Raw genomic sequence first — 22,332 nt, 5'->3', positions numbered from 1 at the left:
TTTGTGTACATCTTCCCCCTACAAATTGCCACCGGAAATCCTGATTTGATATCTCATTGGCTGGTTTCACATATTAAGCTTTTTTGAATTTTGACATTTCATTGAAAAATAAAGACACCGACTTAAACTGGCAATTTGTATCTGTGTAGGCTCAATCCATTTCATGGAGACACAGGCTGGAATTCAAATCCCATTAATTTAAATCCCAGTAATTCAATCGCACTAATTCAAATCCCAATCCGATGTTCAAATTCCAGTAAGCCCTGCTAAGAATGTCAAATGTTAAATTTCAATTCCATCTGCTGGACTCACATGTGGAAATTTTTTAAAAGGCTGTTTCGAAACAAAGACACTGATTTAAGATACTGCCAAAGGTCACTGAACACATCTGCAATGATAAATGGATCAAGCCTGGAAGTTTCCAGTGTGGATTACAATTCGGACATCCCCAGGCAAACCTTCTGTGGAAATTCACACCTGTTGATGCCAAGGATTACTTCAAAGATTAACTGAAATTTGGTACAGGTGTCACCATTTGCATTACTGTAAAAATTGTATTCCATGCCATCAGGCAGAAACAGAATGTCCACAAAGACCATGGCTACAACAGAATGGAATGGGAGTGGGGAGGGGGAATGTACTTCCTAACTCATCACAGGGAAGAATGGGCCATTCAGAAGTGATAACAAAGAATCCTAAGAATCCCAATAACCCCAATCCCAATAACTGAAATCCCAATAACTCTCAATCCCAATAACCCCAATTCCAATCATTCAAATCCCAATAATCAAAATCCCCAAAACCCCAATCCCAATAATTCCAATCCTAATAAATTCCAAAACCCCAAATCCCATAAACTCAAATCCCTATAACCCCAATCTCAACAATTCAATCACCATAATTCCAATCCTAATAATCCATCATTTAAATCCCAATCACCCTCAATTCAAATCCCAACAACCCCATCCCAATAACTGAAATTCCAATAACCCTCAATTCCAATCTTTCAAATCCAATAGCCCCAATAATGCAAATTCTAATAATCCAAATACCAACAGCCCCAATCCAAATAACCCCAATTCAAATAATCCCTATTATCCCAATCCCAACAATTCAATCACAGTAATTCAAATCGCAATAATCCCAATCACCTAATCCCAATAATTCAAATTCCAATAACCCCAAATCTAATAATTCAAATCCTAATAATTCAAATACCAACAGCCCCAATCCAAATAATCCCAATACCAATAATTCAAATCTCAATAATCCCAATTCTAATCATTCCAATTCCACATATCCACATGAATTCTTACCAATTTTTACAGATACACCATACAAAGCATCCTATCTGACTGCATCACAGCCTGGTATGGCAACTGTTCAGCCCCTGACCACAAGAAACTTCAGAGAGTCGTGAACACAGCCCAGTCCATCACACGAACCTGCCTCCCATCCATTGACTCCATCGACACCTCCCGAACTTCTTCCATCGGGCAGGAGATACAAAAGTCTGAGAACACGAACAGACTCAAAAACAGCTTCTTTCCCGCTGTTATCAGATTCCTAAATGACCCTCTTGTGGACTGACCTCATAAACACTACACCGCTGTATGCTTCACCCCATGCCGGTGTTTATGTAGTTACATTGTGCACCTTGTGTTGTCCTATTATGTATTTTATTTTATTTTCATGTCCTTAATGATCTGTTGAGCTGCTGGCAGAAAAATACTTTTCACTGTACCTTGGTACACGTGACAATAAACAAATCCAATCTAATTATCATAATTCCAATCCCAATAACCCCAATTCTAAACACCGTCCCAATAATTCCCATCCCACTAATATTCAAATCATAATTCCAACATCCACATGCAGCTCGCGCTCTGGCCCTCGCGAGATCACAGCTGACGGCTGATCTGGCAGTTTGAGGATCGGACAAACCCCAGAGAGCCGAGGCCGCAGAGAGACCCGGGGAGGAACCGCCTCTCCTCCGGAGGTAGAGCTCACCCCGGCTGGGCCGGAGCGGAGCCTGTTACACGCCAGCCGGAGTCGAGTGGGGTCGTTCCTGGCCCCGGGGGGGGGGGGGGGGGTTGCTGTTCGGCGGCCAGGGCGCAATGTCTGCTCGCGGCCGGCTCCGGGTGACGTGGCTGGGACCCCGGTGAAGAGATGGAGCCCGGAGAGGGAACAGGTGAGTCCGGGCTCGGTCCCCGCCCGCTCCGTACCGCGCACCGAGTCGTCCAGGGAGAGCAGCGTCTCTTCCCCGGCCCCAGGGTGCTCGAGGGTGAGGGTCACTGCAGACCCATTCCCCCGGGGAGGCGCAGAAGTGGACCATTCAGTCTATCGAGTCCATACTGTCAGTCCAGTCAGATGTGATGTCCCTGTGGGATACAGTATGCTCAGTGCCTGGGCTGAGCTAACTGACCCCCCCCCCCCCCCAAAGTGGGTCAGCGGTTGACATCTTCCTAGTGGAGATCCTAAATATGAAGCTGTGTTTTCAAGCGTGCAATTCAACAAAATTTACACGCTATTACAATATTGCACGCTTCCTGAAAGCATTACATACAGTGAATAATAGTGGCTCCAAAAATTACTGAGGAGAGATGTGGATCACGCATTTAATTCCCTTCCTGTGGAGTCCCATTAATAGTAGCACGAGTGTTTTGGATGTGACCTCGCCATTAGAAGTGTCTGTGCAAACAAAACCATACAACATATTTTGGTGTTACATCTGAAGATCTAGAGTGTAAAAGTAGAAATGGAATGATGCACTTGCACACCAACCTAGTTAGACAGTGCTTCGAGACCTTTTGCGTATCTTTGAACAGTGGATTTTGGGTCGGGGATATAAACAATTGTAAAGGTGCAAAGCAGGAACATTCACCAGGGTGAGAGCGAGGACAAGGAGACATAGGGGAGATTTTTAACTGAAATTAGAAGATTGATAGCTGGTAGAGGATCTCAAGACTGTGATATGGTAAATAGTAATTTATTTTGTCACCAAGATGATAACAAGAGGCAGGTGACCTTGCAGAGGTCAGATGTTGCCCCTCACCATTTCTGTATCTATGTATATATTTCAAGTTACCAGTTACGCATAGCTGTTTGATACTCAAAATACTCTTGACGTTGGACACAATCTGTCAGACATCCCATCGCGTATCTAAGTGGTAACCTGGGTAAAGATAATTCAAAAACAGGACACGTCTGATATGACTTCTTGTTTGTGTTGACCTTAGTTAGCACAGGAATTGGGTAGGTGCACCAGCTTACATCAGCACCCCTGGATCAGAGAAGGGAAAATACTGTTCTTCAGTGGCACAGTGGGTGGCACTGCTGTCTCAGCGCCAGGGACCCAGATTCAATCAATAATAATCGCTTATTGTCACAAGTAGGCTTCAATTAAGTTACTGTGAAAAGCCCCTAGTCGCCACATTCCGGCGCCTGTTCGGGGAGGCCAGTACGGGAATTGAACCCGCGCTGCTGGCCTTGTTCTGCATTACAAGCCAGCTGTTTATCCCACTGTGCTAAACCAGCCCCTTGATGGAGCTGTCACTGTCTGTCGAGTTTGAACTTTCTTCCTGCATCTGCATGGGTTTCCTCCGGGTACTCTGGTTTACTCCCACAGTCCAAAGATGTGCAGGTTAGGTGGATTGGTCATTCTAAGTTGCCACTGAGTGTCCAGAGATATGCGGGTTAAGTGTGGTTAAGGGGTTGCAGGGATGGGGTGGGAGCCTGGTTAGGGTGCTCTTCCACAGACCTAATGGGCCAGTGGCCTCCTTCTGCATTGTAGGGATTCTATGATTCTTCATGATCTACATCTTATGAGTGCTGCTGGGAAATATGTGTTTATGAATATTGGGTATAGGCTTACTTCCAAATATTGCTGCAGATTTCATGAGTAGAATTCAATGTATTTGGCATGTAGTTCTAGCTGCATTGTGTTTTATTGTAATATGTTGAACTAATAGGATTGGTCTTGGTTTTTAAATAAATCATAAGTGTTTATCAGTAAAGTGAGAAAGGTTCTTCACATAGATGGATTCAATGGATAGAATTGATGTTTTGCTGAGCAAATGGGGAAAGTCTACAAAATAGCTGGGAACTGGGATAAGATTATTAAGTTTTTTTTCACATGAATGTGCTGACTGGTCTTCCTCATCTGTACTTGTTATCTAAGTAAATTATTTGCTGATCTTTCCTAGGGCAGCATTAAACTAATTACACTAAATTTATTTACAGTTGACCATGACAGGGAGAAGTCAAACTCGTTTCCTGCCAGCTACTGTTCAGCCGGCATTGGGAGGCAACGTTTATGTGTTTGCAAGTGGCACACCTTCAGAAAATGAACTTTCAGAAGAGGATGCAGAATGTTTTGAACTGAGACCAAGAGGAAAGAAAATACGAAGAACCACATCTAAAGATCGGTTGGATGATATTGTGTACCTGATCCGGGAAATTCAAGAGGGTGACACCTTGAATGCACTTGCTTTGCAGTACTGCTGTACTGTAAGTGATGATTTGAGTCATAACGTAAAGGATTATTACAAAGAAGAGGTGGAAGGAATGGTAAAGAAAGCTATAGGCAGAAAATAGGATTGAAAATATAATACAGATGTGGAAGTAAAGGCACAGCACAATCTGGTATAAAGAATATTCTATTAAATGATGCAGTGTCAAAACTGAGGGAAAGATAAATAATAATCACTTATTGTCACAAGTAGGCTTCAATGAAGTTACTGTGAAAAGTCCCAATAAGAATGGCAAGTACACAAAGGTTCTGTTGGAGAAAAAGTTTTAGTAGCTCTAAAATGTGGCTCATTTCTCTGTTGATGACTTGCAACTACAGAGGTGAATGAGACTTGCAGACTTTGCAGAATCATTGGCATATTTATTTATTTTTTTCTTCGTTGTTTATTTATTTATTTAAATTTTTGGGGGATTGAAATTGTTGAAGTTAACCGAAGGTTTAAGACATGGCAGGAGATCTCAGACCCATGTCATGCTCCTCGTGTGCGATGTGGGAGCTCAGGGACACGTCCACTGTCCCTGGCTCCTTCACGTGCAAGAAGTGTGTCCAGTTGCAGCTCCTGTTAGTCCGCTTGACGGCTCTGGAGCTGCGGATGGACTCACTTTGGAGCATCCGCGATGCTGAGGACGTCGTGGATAGCACGTTTAGCGAGTTGGTCACACCGCAGGTGAAAGGTACTGAGGGAGATATTAAATGGGTGACCAAAAGACAGAGCAAGAGTAGGAAGGCAGTGCAGGTGTCCTCTGCGGTCATCTCCCTGCAAAACAGATATACCGCTTTGGATACTGTTGAGGGAGATGGCTCACCAGGGGAAGGCAGCAGCAGCCAGGTTCATGGCACCGTGGCTGGCTCTGCTGCACAGCTGGGCAGGAAGAAGAATGGCAGGGCTATAGTGATAGGGGACTCAATTGTAAGGGGAATAGACAGGCGGTTCTGCGGACGCAATCGAGACTCCAGGATGGTATGTTGCCTCCCTGGTGCAAGGGTCAAGGATGTCTCTGAGCGGCTGCAGGACATTCTAGGGGGGAGGGTGAACAGCCAGCTGTCGTGGTGCACATAGGCACCAACGATATCGGTAAAAAACGGGACGAGGTCCTACAAGCTGAATTTTGGGAGCTAGGAGTTAAACTAAAAAGTAGGACCTCAAAGGTAGTAATCTCAGGATTGCTACCAGTGCCACGAGCTAGTCAGAGTAGGAATGTCAGGATAGAGAGGATGAATACGTGGCTCGAGAGATGGTGCAAGAGGGAGGGATTCAAATTCCTGGGACATTGGAACCGGTTCTGGGGGAGGTGGGACCAGTACAAACCGGACGGTCTGCACCTGGGCAGGACTGGAACCGATGTCCTAGGGGGGTGTTTGCTAGAGCTGTTGGGGAGAGTTTAAACTAATGTGGCAGGGGGATGGGAACCGATGCAGGAAGTTGGAAGGTAGTAAAACAGGGACAGAAATAAAAGGCAGTAAGGGGGAAAGTGTAAGGCAGAGAAGCCATAGTCAAAAATCAAAAAGGGCGACAGTACAAGGTACAGTGACTGAGGGGAGCTCAGTGAATAGGACCAGGAATACTAAAAGAAATAAAACGGGAAGTGAAAACATTAATGGTAAGCGACGCGGCAGGTTGTTAACAGGAAGATATGGTTTCGACGAGAAGGAAAATTAGGAGAAAGGTTAAGAGGAAATATAACTTGGGAGAGGTTACTGATCGAGGTGTTAAGATTCAGAACAGAGGTAAAAATGCCAACATAAGTGTACTTTCCCTGAATGCTCGTAGTATTCGGAATAAGGTAAATCAGTTGATAGCGCAAATCATCGTGAATTACTATGATTTAGTGGCCATTACTGAAACATGGTTAAAGGATGGTCACAACTGGGAGTTAAATATTCGAGGGTATCAAACTTTTCGGAAGGATAGAGTTGATGGTAAGGGAGGTGGTGTAGCTCTGTTATTTAAGGATGACATCCGGGCAACAGTAAGGGATGACATCGGTGCTATGGAGGATAAGGTGGAATCCATTTGGGTGGAAATCAGGAATAGTAAGGTGAAAAAGTCACTGATAGGAGTAATCTGTAGGCCACCAAATAGTAACATTATGGTGGGGCAGGCAATAAACAAAGAAATAACAGATGCATGTAGAAATGGTACAGCAGTTATCATGGGGGATTTTAATCTACATGTTGATTGGTTTAACCAGGTCAGTCAAGGCAGCCTTGAGGAGGAGTTTATAGAATGTATCCGCGATAGTTTCCTAGAACAGTATGTAATGGAACCTACGAGGGAACAAGCTGTCCTAGATCTGGTCCTGTGTAATGAGACAGGATTGATTCAGGATCTCATAGTTAGGGATCCTCTCGGAAGGAGCGATCACAATATGGTGGAATTTAAAATACAGATGGAGGGTGAGAAGGTAAAATCAAGCACTAGTGTTTTGTGCTTAAAGAAAGGAGATTACAATGGGATGAGAGAAGAACTAGCTAAGCTAGACTGGGAGCAAAGACTTTATGGTGAAACAGTTGAGGAACAGTGGAGAACCTTCCAAGTGATTTTTCACAGTGCTCAGCAAAGGTTTATACCAACAAAAAGGAAGGACGGTAAAAAGAGGGAAAATCGACCGTGGATATCTAAGGAAATAAGGGAGAATATCAAATTGAAGGAAAAAACATACAAAGTAGCAAAGATCAGTGGGAGACTAGAGGACTGGGAAATCTTTAGGGGGCAACAGAAAGCTACTAAAAAAGCTATAAAGAAGAGTAAGATCGATTATGAGAGTAAAGTTGCTCAGAATATAAAAACAGATAGTAAAAGTTTCTACAAATACATAAAACAAAAAAGAGTGGCTAAGGTAAATATTGGTCCTTTAGAGGATGAGAAGGGAGATTTAATAATGGGAGATGAGGAAATGGCTGAGGAACTGAACAGGTTTTTTGGGTCAGTCTTCACAGTGGAAGACACAAATAACATGCCAGTGACTGATGGAAATGAGGCTATGACAGGTGAGGACCTTGAGAGGATTGTTATCACCAAGGAGGTAGTGATGGGCAAGCTAATGGGGCTAAAGGTAGACAAGTCTCCTGGACCTGATGGAATGCATCCCAGAGTGCAAAAAGAGATGGCTAGGGAAATTGCAAATGCACTAGTGATAATTTACCAAAATTCACTAGACTCTGGGGTGGTCCCGGCGGATCGGAAATTAGCAAATGTGACACCACTGTTTAAAAAAGGAGGTAGGCAGAAAGCGGGTAATTATAGGCCAGTGAGCTGAACTTCGGTAGTAGGGAAGATGCTGGAATCTATCATCAAGGAAGAAATAGCGAGGCATCTGGATGGAAATTGTCCCATTGGACAGGCGCAGCATGGGTTCATAAAGGGCAGGTCGTGCCTAACTAATTTAGTGGAATTTTTTGAGGACATTAACAGTACGGTAGATAATGGGGAGCCAATGGATGTGGTATATCTGGATTTCCAGAAAGCCTTTGACAAGGTGCCACACAAAAGGTTGTTGCATAAGATAAAGATGCATGGCATTAAGGGGAAAGTAGTAGCATGGATAGAGGATTGGTTAATTAATAGAAAGCAAAGAGTGGGTATTAATGAGTGTTTCTCTGGTTGACAATCAGTAGCTAGTGGTGTCCTCAGGGATCAGTGTTGGCCCCACAACTGTTCACAATTTACATAGATAATTTGGAGTTGGGGACCAAGGGCAATGTGTCCAAGTTTGCAGACGACACTAAGATAAGTGGTAAAGCAAAAAGTGCAGAGGATACTGGAAGTCTGCAGAGGGATTTGGATAGGCTAAGTGAATGGGCTAGAGTCTGGCAGATGGAATACAATGTTGACAAATGTGAGGTTATCCATTTTGGTAGGAATAACAGCAAAAGAGATTATTATTTAAATGATAAAATATTAAAACATGCTGCTGTGCAGAGAGACCTGGGTGTGCTAGTGCATGAGTCGCAAAAAGTTGGTTTACAGGTGCAACAGGTGATTAAGAAGGCAAATGGAATTTTGTCCTTCATTGCTAGAGGGATGGAGTTTAATACTAGGGAGGTTCTGCTGCAATTGTATAAGGTGTTAGTGAGGCCACACCTGGAGTATTGTGTTCAGTTTTGGTCTCCTTACTTGAGAAAGGATGTACTGGCACTGGATGATGTGCAGAGGAGATTCACTAGGTTAATCCCAGAGCTGAAGGGGTTGGATTACGAAGAGAGGTTGAGTAGACTGGGACTGTACTCATTGGAATTTAGAAGGATGAGGGGGGATCTTATAGAAACATATAAGATTATGAAGGGAATAGATAGGATAGATGCGGGCAGGTTGTTTCCACTGGCGGGTGAAAGCAGAACTAGGGGACATAGCCTCAAAATAAAGGAAAGTAGATTTAGGACTGAGTTTAGGAGGAACTTCTTCACCCAAAGGGTTGTGAATCTATGGAATTCCTTGCCCAGTGAAGCAGTAGAGGCTCCTTCATTAAATGTTTTTAAGATAAAGATAGATAGCTTTTTGAAGAATAAAGGGATTGAGGGTTATGGTGTTCGGGCCGGAAAGTGGAGCTGAGTCCACAAAAGATCAGCCATGATCTCATTGAATGGTGGAGCAGGCTCGAGGGACCAGATGGCCTACTCCTGCTCCTAGTTCTTTTGTTCTTATGTAATCTTTACAGTGCAGAAGGAGGTCATTCGGCCCTTCATGTCTGCACTGGCTCTCTGCAGGAGCATTCTGTCGAGTCCCACTCCCCCGCCTTTTCCCCTAACCTTGCACGTACTTTCTTTTCAGATAGAAATCCAATTTCCTTTTGAATATCTCAATTGAACCTCCACTCTCGGGGAAGTCATTTCCAGACTCCAACCACACCCGTTGCCCATTATTTTGAATTTGTGCCCTCTAGTTCTTGATGGATTATTAAGAACAGTTTCGCACTATTTACCCGATCCATCACCCTCAGCATCTTGAATACCGCTTTCAAATCTTCTCTCAGCCTTCTTTCCAAGAAAAACAGACCTCGGCGCTTCAATCTGTCCTCAAACGCTACAGTTGTTTATCTCTGGAATCATTCTTGTGAATCTCCTCCGTACTCCAATGCCTTCACATCCTTCCTCACGTAAGGTCTCCAGAACTGGAATCCAGATGAGGCCAACTAGTGTCTTATACAAACCCAATATGACCTCCTTTCTCTTGTATTCTGTGCCCCTATTAATGAAATCTAGTATACTGTATGCTTCAACTATTCTCTCAACATGCCATGCCACCTTCAATGCCTTATGTACCTATAGATGGAGGTCCTATTGTTCCTGCAAATTGTACCATATTATTCCTGCAAAAATGAATCACCTCACACTTTCTCTACATTGAACTTCATCGGAAGGGGTATTGAGTACAAGAGTTGGAAGGTCATGTTACAGTTGTATAAGACTTTGGTTTGGCCACATTTGGAATACTGTGTACAGTTCTGGTCGCCACATTACCAAAAGGATGTTGATGCTTTGGAGAAGGTGCAGAGGAGGTTCACCAGGATGTTGCCTGATATGGAGGGCGCTAGCTATGAAGAGAGGTTGAGTAGATTAGGATTATTTTCATTAGAAAGACGGAGGTTGAGGGGGACCTCATTGAGGTCTACAAAATCATGAGAGGTATAGACAGGGTGGACAGCAAGAAGCTTTTTCCAGAGTGGGGGACTCAATTACGAGGGGTCACAAGTTCAAGGTGAGAGGGGAAAAGTTTAAGATATGCATGGAAAGTTCTTACGTAGAGGGTGGTGGGTGCCTGGAACGCATTGCCGGCGGAGGTTGTAGAGGCGGGCACGATAGCGTCATTTAAGATTTATCTAGACAGATACATGAATGGGCAGGGAGCAGAGGGATACAGATCCTTAGAAAATAGGCGCCAGTTTTAGATAGAAGATCTGGATCGGCGCAGGCTTGGAGGGCCGAAGGGCCTGTTCCTGTGCTGTAATTTTTCTTTGTTGATCAACCACCAGTCATGAACATATCTATGTCCTTTTGAAATTCAAGACTATCCTCATCACAGTTGATAATACTCATCTTTGTATTATCTGCAAATTTTGAAATGATGCCCTGCACACCAGTCGTCTAGGTCATTAGTATGTATCAGGAAGAGCAAGGGTCCGACACTGATCTCTGGGGAACTCCAAACCTTCCTCCAACCTGACTTGTGTGGAAGTGCGGCAAGGAGTTCCAGTGTTGACTTTTGTAGTGCAATTCTTGCTAAATATCACACATTCCAGTATATTGCTGGGATCACTACTGAAGTAATATGAGAATAAAAATAGACAAATAGAATCAGTCACCAATGTTTATTTTTCCAAAAATAAATCAATGCCTTAAAATATGGGTAAGGCCTTTTGTGCATCTGCTGCATTTTCTTTTGTTCCTTAAAAAAAATCTTAAATGGAATAAAATGAAGAAGATTAAATGTCCCACGTCTTCCGTTCCCTGGATATTCAGAGACAGGATGTACTCTGGAAAATGTGCTAAAGGACGCCTTGGAAATCCCAGCACAAGGACTCAGTGGGAACCCAGGAAGTTTGTACTCTGTTCCTGGGAGCCTCCAAAAAAAAACTCTCCACTCTGCGTTAGAGTCGGAGACTTTGGACAGTTCTGACTTACTCATCTGGTTAGTTCCACAGAAACAGCTAGGCAGGAAAAAATCTAGTCTAACATCTAGGTAACTATGGGCGACAGGGTGGCACAGTAGTCAGTGGTTACCGCTGCCTCACAGCGCCAGGGACCCGGGTTGAATTCCGACCTGAGGTGACTGTGTGGAGTTTGCACTTTCTCCCCGTGTCTGCGTGAGTTTACTCCGGGTGTTCTGGTTTCCTCCCACAGTCCAAAGATGTATGGTTTAGGTGGATTGGCCATGTTGAACTGTCCCTTAATATCCAAAAAATTAGGTAGAGTTAAGGGGATAGGGTGGGGGCGTGGTCCTAGGCAGGGTGTTCTTTCCAAGGGTCAGTGCAGACTCGATGGGCCAAGTGGCCTCCTACACTGTAGAGATTCTGTTCTATTCTACACAATTGACCCTCCCCTACGACTCTTATTGACTGCCCCTCGCCCCCAAATACCGTCCTGAACCCCCTGACTCCTTCGCTGATCCAGTCTGACTCCTTGCTGCAGACCCAATCTGTCGAGCCTCCACCACCTGATTCCCCTGCTGACCCCTAATTCTACCTAACTAACCCCCGAACCACTTAGCCACTCACCAACCTGCCATCTCACCCAACTTTCCACCTCACTCACCGGCCCCTTTGTCCACCTGACCCCTTCACCCACTTAGAGTACACATTTCTCTCTGTAGCTTTTCAAAGCAAACGACGACATTTAAACTCTTTACTTACCAGAAATTAGCACTTAGTGCTGTAAAAGGGCGTGTGGATTGTATGTGGCTTTTCTGCACTCGCTACTCCTTATGAGGTTTGTTGCACTGGCTCATATGTAAAGAATCCTCCATCGGAAGATCCATTTTTTGTGTTGAATCAGGGTCGTAAATAGGGTTTCTGATCCTGATCAGAAAATCTGGGCCAATATGTTTTGAATGTTTTTTCTTTTACCTTTCAAAATGTTATTCATGCAGAAACAGACAACAATTCAAATGTTTCAGTTAGTAGCTTGGCACTATTAAATTTACACAATCATAGATATATTCCCACAGAGGGATTCATCATAATTGATCGTCATTGCTAGTTCCACATCAACACCAATGTAGTCATATTTCCCTGGTTTTTTTCCCATAATATTAGTCTCTTTTCTCCACAAGTATGCATCTGCTTCCCTCTTGGGTGTTAACATTGCCTCGGCTTCAATAGTCACCTTTGCTGATATATTCCATATTCTATTAATTTCTTGTATGCTTCTTTAACTTCTCTTTTTATACTTCCAGCATAGTATTGCCATTATTGAGAGTACTATCACCACAAGGACCACAACTGTTCCAGTGCAACAAGAAGTGGGCATTAAACTCATGCTTAGCAGCATCACCCATTTCCTGAGTGGGAAAAAATCTAATATTGAAGCCCTCTTATTGATCCACCAAGCAGGAAATGAAGTTTGAAAATCTCTCCTTAACTTCATTTAGGAGAGCACAGAAAGTCTGAGTTTTTCCAAGTATTTGATCATTTGCATATTCTCATCTTGGCTAACATCCCAGTAAGTCTGAATTATACCTTTTGCATGTTACCAATTATTACGGGCCAGGTTTTAGAGAACCCTAAAGTGTATCATGGCGTTCACCTGACCCACAACTTTTAATAGATTTTGGTTATGGGGAGCACAAGGGCCCACTTTACAGGTGTGATGCAACAGAGATCGAAAGTACTTTTAAAACAAAACAATGTTTAGTCTATGAATCCAGTTAACATTTTATAAACACACAGTAAACTATCAACTCAAATACTTCCCCCAAAGAATACAGCACTCTATAAGTAACCCTTAATCTTTCCTAGCAACATCCATAAGACAAATACCCTCTTTAACAAAGACAGCAGGTTTAAATTCTCTACTGAGAGCAGTTATCACTTTTAAATTAGCAAGTGATCTGAAGACATTCGTTTCATGCAGAGAGATCAAAATTACACCTTGTTTGGCTGGATGCAGCTCCAACTCTGAAAAAGAAACCAAACGCACACTGTAGCTGCCAGCTCAAAAACAAAAATAAAAGCAGACAGACAGCCCAGCTCCACCCACACTCTGACATCACTGCAGCTATTTGATTAACACCCATTTCTTAAAGGTACATCCACTACAGTTATTTGATAAACACCCATTTCTTAAAGGTACTCTCACATAACACCAATATTCTTTCTATAACAGGGTACCCTAAATTATACGTTTATTGCACTCACCAATTTGTATATGCAGTATTGCATCCGCTTTTAGATTTTGTACCTATATACATTTTCTCATGCCTTTTTTGGTTAATCATTTTCCTAATCCAAATTTAGTTCCCAACGTGCAGTACTGCATTTGGCAAGTGTGTCCTGTGTGTACTTGTAATTCATTGTTGTTGGGTATGCATTTTAAATTGAAAACAAAAACTGCACCAAGAATGCAATGTTTGATGTGATAAAAGCAACACCTTTAAGGATACAATGATACTATTTTATAATTCTATTTAGTAAACATTTTACAAGTTAGATTTTTCAAATCTCAACCAACATTAATTTATAACTTGAGTTAGCTGGGTGCATAGCATGTTTTTGTTTGCATTCTAGCAAATAAATGTTCCTATTTCAAAGTTGTACAGTATTTAAATTGCCAAAAATGAAAGTTTGAACAAGTTTCACCTTCAAAAAAATAATAAATTAGCTTTTCTCTTCTTACATAGAAAATAGAAGCAGAGTCAATGGATGGGAGGCGGGTTTGTGTGATGGACTGGGCGGTGTTCACGACTCTTTGTACTTTCTTACGATCTTGGGCCGAGCAGTTGCAATACCAGGCTGTGATGCAGCCAGTTAGGATGTTTTCTATGATGCATCTGTAAAGTTGGTAAGAGTCAATGTGGACATGCCAAATTTCTTTAGTTTTCTGAGAAAGTATAGACACTGTTTTGCTCTCTTGGTTGTAATGTCGATGTGGGTGGACCAGGACAGATTGTTGGTGATGTGCACACCTAGGAATTTGAAGCTGTCGGCCATCTCCATCTCGGCCCCGTTGATGCAGACAGGGGTGTTTACGATACTTTGCTTCCTGAAGTCAATAACCAGCTCTTTGGTTTTGCTGACATTGAGGGAGAGATTGTTGTTGTTACACTACTCAACTAGGTTCTTTATCTCACTCATTGTTTGGGATCTGACCCACTATGGTCTTGTCGTCAGCAAACTTGTAGATGGAGTTCGAGCCAAATTTTGCCATGCAGAGTTGTATGTACAGGGAGTATAGTAGGGGCTGAGTACGCAGCCTTGCGTACCTCTGTATTGAGGACTATCGTGGAGGACGTGCTGTTGTTTATCCTTACTAATTGTGGTCTATGGGTCAGAAAGTCGAGGATCCAGTTGCAGAGTAAAGAGCCAAGTTCTAGGTTTTGGAGCTTTGATATGAGCTTGGCTGGGATTATGGTGTTGAAGACGGAGCTGTAGTCAATAATTAGGAGTCTGATGTAGACGTCCTTGTTGTCGAGATGCTCTAAGGATGAGTCAGGGAGATGGTGTCTGCCGTGGAGCGGTTGTGGTGTGTGAATTGCAGTGGATCTAGTCATTCTGGAAGTATAGAATTGATGTGCCTCATAACCAATCTCTTGAAACACTCCATTACGATCGATGTCAAGGCCACCTGGACGATAATGGTTGATGCATGTTGCCTGGTTCTTCTTTGGCACCGGTATGATGGTGGTCTTCTTGAAGCAGGTGGGAACCTTGGAACAGAGTAGGGAGAGGTTGAAGATGTCTGCGAACACGTCTGCCAGCTGGTCTGCTCAGGATCATCTTCACCTTCCGAAGGTTCACTTTCAAGAAAGCCTATCTGACTTTGGAAGTTGTGACGGTGGGTATGGGTGTGTCCGGGGCTACTGGGGCAGTTGACAGCGGTTTGATGGTTTCCTGCTCGAACCGAGCATCAAATGCTTCATCGGGGAGGGCTGCGCTGCTGCCGGATATTCTGCTCAGCTTCGCTTTGTAGCCCGTTATGTTGTTTAAGCCTTGCCTCAACAGACGAGAGATGTTAGTCTGTGACTCTAGCTTGGTCTGATATTATCTCTTGGCATTCCTGATCACTTTGCGGAGTTGGTACCTGGATTTCTTGTATAGGTCAGGGTCGCCTGACTTGAACCCCTCAGACCTGGCCTTCAGTAGGGAGTGAATCTCCCGATTAAACCATGGTTTCCGGTTGGGGAACGTACGTACTACTTTCTTTGGCATGCGGTCTTCTACACATTAGCTGATAAGGTCTGTGACGGTGATGGTGCTTTCCCTTTAACTTTGCAAATCCCCTCTGATATGAACCCATTCCCCACTGCCTACTGTTTAGTTTAAAGCCATCTCTGCAGACCTAGTTATTCGAGTCACTGGGACATTAGTCACAGCATCCTCCGGGTAAAGGCCATGCCAATGGTATAGCTCCCAGTTCTAGCCTCAGTGTCCTGTGAATTGAAATCCATTTCTCCCAAACTAATCTTTGATCCACGCATTCACCTCTCTGATCTTATTTAACGTATTCCAATTTGCTTAGCTCAGAATATGTAATTAGTGCACAGTGATAACTACTGAAGTTTGTTCCTGTGTCTCTGTAAATTTAACCAGGTCTGATTAAAAACTACTGTTGTGGTGAATTGTGGGGATACATGCTACAATTGGAATCTGATTTGTTGGCTTGCATTCCAAGAAATTATTATCTTCAATGATGAGGCTATATAAGTCAAACAAAATTCTAACCCTTCTGTCAAATGTTTGTCCTATCATAGTACATATAGCTATCATGTACATGAAGGTACATGAAGGTAAAGCAGTGAATGTAGCGTACATGGATTTTAGTAAGGCATTTGATAAGGTTCCCCATGGTAGGCTTCTGCAGAAAGTAAGGAGGCATGGGATAGTGGGAAATTTGGCCAGTTGGATAACAAACTGGCTAACCGATAGAAGTCAGAGAGTGGTGGTGGATGGCAAATATTCAGCCTGGATCCCAGTTACCAGTGGCGTACCGCAGGGATCAGTTCTGGGTCCTCTGCTGTTTGTGATTTTCATTAATGACTTGGATGAGGGAGTTGAAGGGTGGGTCAGTAAATTTGCAGATGATACGAAGATTGGTGGAGTTGTGGATAGTAAGGAGGGCTGTTGTCGGCTGCAAAGAGACATAGATAGGATGCAGAGCTGGGCTGAGAAGTGGCAGATGGAGTTTAACCCTGAAAAGTGTGAGGTTGTCCATTTTGGAAGGACAAATATGAATGCGGAATACAGGGTTAACGGTAGAGTTCTTGGCAATGTGGAGGAGCAGAGAGATCTTGGGGTCTATGTTCATACATCTTTGAAAGTTGCCACTCAAATGGATAGAGCTGTGAAGAAGGCCTATGGTGTGCTCGCGTTCATTAACTGAGGGATTGAATTTAAGAGCCGTGAAGTGATGATGCAGCTGTACAAAACTTTGGTAAGGCCACATTTGGAGTACTGTGTACAGTTCTGGTCACCTCATTTTAGGAAGGATGTGGAAGCTTTGGAAAAGGTGCAAAGAAGATTTACCAGGATGTTACCTGGAATGGAGAGTAGGTCTTACGAGGAAAGGTTGAGGGTGCTAGGCCTTTTCTCATTAGAACGGAGAAGGATGAGGGGCGACTTGATAGAGGTTTATAAGATGATATGGGGAATAGATAGAGTAGACAGTCAGAGACTTTTTCCCCAGGTGGAACAAACCATTACAAGGGGACATAAATTTAAGGTGAAAGGTGGAAGATATAGGAGGGATATCAGAGGTAGGTTCTTTACCCAGAGAGTAGTGGGGGCATGGAATGCACTGCCTGTGGAAGTAGTTGAGTCGGAAACATTCGGGACGTTCAAGCAGCTATTGGATAGGTACATGGATTACGGTAAAATTATATAGTGTAGATTTATTTGTTCTTAAGGGCAGCACGGTAGCATTGTGGATAGCACAATTGCTTCACAGCTCCAGGGTCCCAGGTACGATTCCGGCTTGGGTCACTGTCTGTGCGGAGTCTGCACGTCCTCCCCGTGTCTGCGTGGGTTTCCTCCGGGTGCTCCGGTTTCCTCCCACAGTCCAAAGATGTGCAGGGTAGGTGGATTGGCCTTGATAAATTGCCCTTAGTGTCCAAAACTGCCCTTGGTGTTGGGTGGAGGTGTTGAGTTTGGGTAGGGTGCTCTTTCCAAGAGCCGGTGCAGACTCAGGGGGCCGAATGGCCTCCTTCTGCACTGTAAATTCAATGATAATCTATGATTAATCTAGGACAAAGGTTCGGCACAACATCGTGGGCCGAAGGGCCTGTTCTGTGCTGTATTTTCTATGTTCTATGTAATTCGCTGGCATCCTCTTCATTGTTGATTGTTCAAGATGCCAGTACAACACAACTTGCAAATATTTATATAGCACTTATAACGTAATAAAAGACCCCAAGAAACTTCAGATTATCAGACAAAAGATCCACATTGAGGCAAACAAGCAGAAATTATGCAGGAGACCAAACACTTGGTTAAGTAGGAAGTTTTCAAACAGTGGCTTGAAGGAGAACTGGTCCACTGGACCCTGATGCCTCTCAGAATTCCTTATTATGTTACTTGATAATATGATACCCTGTCTCCTCACACTCCTAATTCAGTTATTACTCCTATAGTCCTACCCCTCCCCCAAATCCTTACAATTGAAAAATCCCACTCCCAACAAACCATGCTGTCTCATATAAAAACACAAAAAAAATAGGAGCAGGAGTGGACCATATGGCCAGTTGGGCCTGCTCTGCCATTCAACACGATCATGACTGATCTGGGACTTCAACTCCATTTCCCACCTGCTCCCTATATCCCTTAAATTCCTGAGAGACCAAAAATCTGTCTGTCCCAGCCTTAAAATGTATTCAATGATGGAACATCCGTTACCAATAAGGAGGGAATTCCATAGATTCTCAACCCTTTGAATGAACTAATTTTTCCTTGTCTCAATTCCAAATGATTAGTCCCTTATCCTGAGACTGCTCCCATGTTTTAGACTTCCCTGATCAGCGAAAACAATCTCCGTGTCTACCCTATCAAGCCCCTTCAGAATTTTGTAGGCTTCAATGAGATCACCTCTCATTCTTCTAAAGTCTAGAGAATTTAAGCCTAATTTACTCAGCCTCTCATCATAGGACAACACCCTTTCCCCAAAAAACAATTTAGTGAACCTTTACTGTACCGCTTCCAATGCAAGTATATCCTTTGTTAACTGTGGGGGACCAAAACTGCTCACAGGTCTCACCAAATCCTGTACGATTGTAATAAGATTTCTTTATTCTTGCACTCCAATCCCTTTGCAGCCAACATTCCATTTCCTTTCCTAATTGCTTCCTGGATCTGCATGCTAACTTTCTGCATTCCTTGTACAAACACACCCAAGTGTCTTTAAACATAAGCACTTATAAATCTCACATCTTTTCAAAAAAACATTCTGCTTTTCTATTATTACGACCAAAATGAATAACCTCCCTACTTTATACTCCATTTTCCATCTTGTTGCCCACTCTCTTAACCTGCCTACAGCTCTTTGCAGTCTCTCTGTGTCCTCCCCACAGCTTACCTTCCCATCTAGCTAGGTGTCATCAAATTACTTTGATTCATTACTCTCTGTCTCTTCATCTAAGTCATTAATATAGTTTGTAAATAGCTGAGGCGCCAACACTGATTCTTGCAAAACTCTGCTATTCACTGCCTGCGAACTTGAAAAAGCCCAGTTTATACTACTCTTGGTTTCTATCCATTAACCAATCCTGTATCCAAAACCAATATTTTTAATGTTACCTTGTTTTTATCTCCAGCGTTACACAGTGCTGTACCCTAGAGATTAATCTTCAATTTCTGGAAACTTTAGGCCAATCCTGGTGATCCTATTTAAGAACACACCTTCCTCTGCACAGAGGTCCTGTAGTTGGACTTGAACTCAGAGCTTCTGGTTTCGATGCATGGATGCTATATCTACAGTTTTCATCCCATCTACCACAACCCAGTCTTACAATAGAACCATACCCTCGTCTGACTGTGGGCAGTGCCTCTGGTTTCTACCGGAGATTTATAATCTTAAAACAAAGATACAAATTGACTTATTGTGAGTCCATTCTGGAAAAATAAAAATACAGTTCCAAAAATGCAACTGGCCGTCACAGTCAAAACAGTTAAATATATTTTTATTTTTCCATTGAGAATACAGAGTAGCAGAGTCTAAGATTATAATCTGAATCTTGAGGAGCAGGAAAATGGTGGAAGGTCAAAATGCAGGCACACCAATCTCACCACCTTCAGCAAAATCAAAGGGAGTCATCAAGAATTTTAAAAAATGATGTGAGACTTTTGGCAGCAGCAACTCATATTTGCTGTCTCAAATTGTTAAGACGATTTTGATTTCGCCACCATCTAATACATTTTAATAGTTAAGTGCAGTTGCTTAGTTGAGATTTAAAGACACTTTGAGACATCCCCTGACTGATGGTGAAGAGACATGGGTGAAAAGCTTTTTGAAATAATAAAATGGGCATACTGTCCCTGGAATGACTTTTTTGTTACTAAATATTTACATTTCATTTTCAGGTTGCAGATATCAAGAGGGTTAATAATCTTATCAACGACCAGGACTTTTTTGCTCTCAGATCTGTCAAGATTCCTGTGAAAAAGATCACTTTACTAGGCGACACACACAGTCCAGTCAAATCAAGACTAGTTCCACATCCTATCTTGGAATCTAATGCACAGTTTCAGGAATCTAATACTGGCGTAGATTCTTCCTCTTCAAATGAAAATGCTGATAATTTTCTCCGAGAGGTTGATAAAGACATAGAAAGGATAGTGAAATCAAATGACACCACTAGGGAGCACTTAAATGAGGTTGTTTCAGCTTTATCTGCAAAGCCATTTTATCAAGCAACAGATCGGAAAATCTTGCCACGAAAAGATCCCCATTATGGAGCTGACTGGGGCATACGCTGGTGGAATGCAGTGATGATAATGTTAGTAGTTGGAATTGTTACACCTGTGTTTTATCTACTCTACTATGAAGTCCTGGTAAAAGTTGAGACAAGCCATCATTCTACTGTGGAATCTACAAACCTACCTGTTACTCAGCCTACACAGCAAGAACCAAAATATAGCTATGAAATTAATCCCATGAAAAGGACTAAAATGGCCTCAAAGGAAGCCCTTGAGCATGTGAACTCAAAAGTTCACATGACTGTCACCTGACCACAGCCATCCAGCACACACAGTTGTATTGAGGGCAAATGTAAAAGGACCATGTTCAATGGCTTCTGGTTGTAATGGAGAGGAACTGGGGAAGTTGCATCATGCTATAAATGTTCATACATTCAACAAACAAGAACAATGTTTTGCAAAATAATTGCTAAGACTTGCCTTCCAATTTTCTGGGACATGGTAACATTAAAAATGACACACTGAATTTTCTGAATTTAAAGCAACTAGAATTTGTGCCTTAAGTCAATTGATAATATATAGCATTAATAATTGAACTTTGGTTAATATTGTAGTTCTAAACAGCAGCTTTGTGTAATTCTTTAACCAGTATCTTCCTCTAAATAACTACATGATCAAGGTTTCTCCTGTGTTCCAACTATTTTCAGCATTGCAACAGTTTGTGTTTAAGGATTCTGTAACATTTTAATATGTAATTCAAAATGTTAAAATTTAAAACCAATGTCAAAAATATGCATTCAGCATTATCATCATCTTGCCTGTTTTTTTTAAAACCAGCAGTAATTACTCCTGATTACAGCTTTCTTGCAAGTGCAGAAATAGTAACACATTCCAAATGTCACAAAACAACATGTCTTAATCTTATCTGTTCATATAAAGGAATTTTGTTATCTAAAAATTAATAGTTTAATATAAAAATGTATTTATTGACCATAGTTGAGAACATGCAGATATTTTGTTTGTTTTGAGCTGTTGAAAGTTAGTGTTATATGAAACGGTTATTGATTCTGTAGATCAAAGCTGGAGGTCTTTTATTTACAGAATTGTAAAGAAAAGAACCTAAATTGCTGATTTTACATATCAAAATGTGGCTGTTGAATGAAATTCCAGCATTTACATCGGTGATATTTTCTTAAAGCTTTGTAACAGAATTGTATTCTTTAAGAATTTATCATAACTTTTAAAATAAAAATTGAACCCCTTTTATGCACAATGCATTTCTCATTTATATTTAGCTTGGAATAAACATTCAGTGAGTCAGGAAATGAATCCCAACATTCCTGACATTGGGACCATGCTCATTAGTACCCTCTATTGTTGACCTGGCTTATTTTCAGGGTCGGTGGGAGGGCACCTAATTTTCAATGCAGGAGAGAACATTTCTCACCTCCCAACTGGAGGGTTGTGCTCAAGCTTAACTGCAAACTGCTCGAGCCATATAAATGGAGGAAGATGGGAAAGATTTTAAAATATCTGTCAGGGATTCACGCCTGAATGAACTGCACTTTCATCCATCTGGAGGGCAATGCAATTAAACTCACTTTGTATGTCTCAAGTGATACAGCAAACCCCAACAGAGCCGGACAAAGATAATTAAGCTTTTAAACAGTTGATTGTTCCACCCCATACAAGATTATAATAGAAAGCTCCCATTATAAATAGTAACCCAGTATAAGCAGATGCTTATTTTCAATGTGAGTGGAGGTTCTGCTAGTCTATCAGCTAAATTATACTAAAACAGCAAACCCTCCAGAATTTATACCCATAGTATGCTTCTCACCTATACCTTCACTATGCAAGTCATTCCAAACGAAAACAATTGTATCATGAGCTTCAAAGACCAGTAAAATCAGTTCTAAATGTGTTTTTGTTTAGACCGCCTATACCACCAAAAGGTGTAAAATTGTTATATATTCTACAATATGCTTTCCTTCCTAAATATATATTTTCTACATTTAAAAATGCAGCTTCTTACTTTCTTTTATCACCCAATGCCTATTTTGGATTGAAAATGTAAGAATTTTTTTTTTTTAAACTTCAAAATAGCACTCTGCTTTTTAAATTAAGGATTGATATAATTACCAGATTAATCTAACCAGTTTTTTTGCCCCTCGCAAGAAACAAGAAAAAACTGAAACAGATGAATATGTTAGATGGCAACCACCATTGAAAAATAAACCTGCC

At 42.1% G+C, this 22,332-nt stretch overlaps 1 protein-coding gene across 2 annotated transcripts; it reads left to right on the top strand.

Annotated features, from left to right (window-relative positions):
• Window positions 1-1,918: 1,918 nt before the first annotated feature.
• lysmd3 (LysM, putative peptidoglycan-binding, domain containing 3) lies at window positions 1,919-21,361 on the top strand. 2 transcript variants are annotated; one of them, XM_072516263.1, is made up of 3 exons: window positions 1,919-2,191; window positions 4,243-4,569; window positions 19,753-21,361. In XM_072516263.1, the coding sequence occupies exons 2-3, from the start codon at window positions 4,249-4,251 to the stop codon at window positions 20,398-20,400; spliced, it is 969 nt and encodes a 322-aa protein (XP_072372364.1). In that variant the 5' UTR covers window positions 1,919-2,191; window positions 4,243-4,248; the 3' UTR covers window positions 20,401-21,361. The 2 variants fall into 2 exon arrangements, with proteins under 2 accessions (XP_072372364.1, XP_072372363.1); XM_072516262.1 differs by having other exon boundaries at window positions 2,034-2,191; window positions 4,243-4,509.
• The last annotated feature ends 971 nt before the right edge of the window (window positions 21,362-22,332 follow it).

This window comes from Scyliorhinus torazame, chromosome 9 (genome assembly GCF_047496885.1).
Source record: "Scyliorhinus torazame isolate Kashiwa2021f chromosome 9, sScyTor2.1, whole genome shotgun sequence".
Lineage (NCBI taxonomy): Eukaryota > Metazoa > Chordata > Chondrichthyes > Carcharhiniformes > Scyliorhinidae > Scyliorhinus > Scyliorhinus torazame.
The sequence above is the reverse complement of the archived record's forward strand: the minus strand, read 5'-3'. Positions and strand labels throughout refer to the sequence as shown.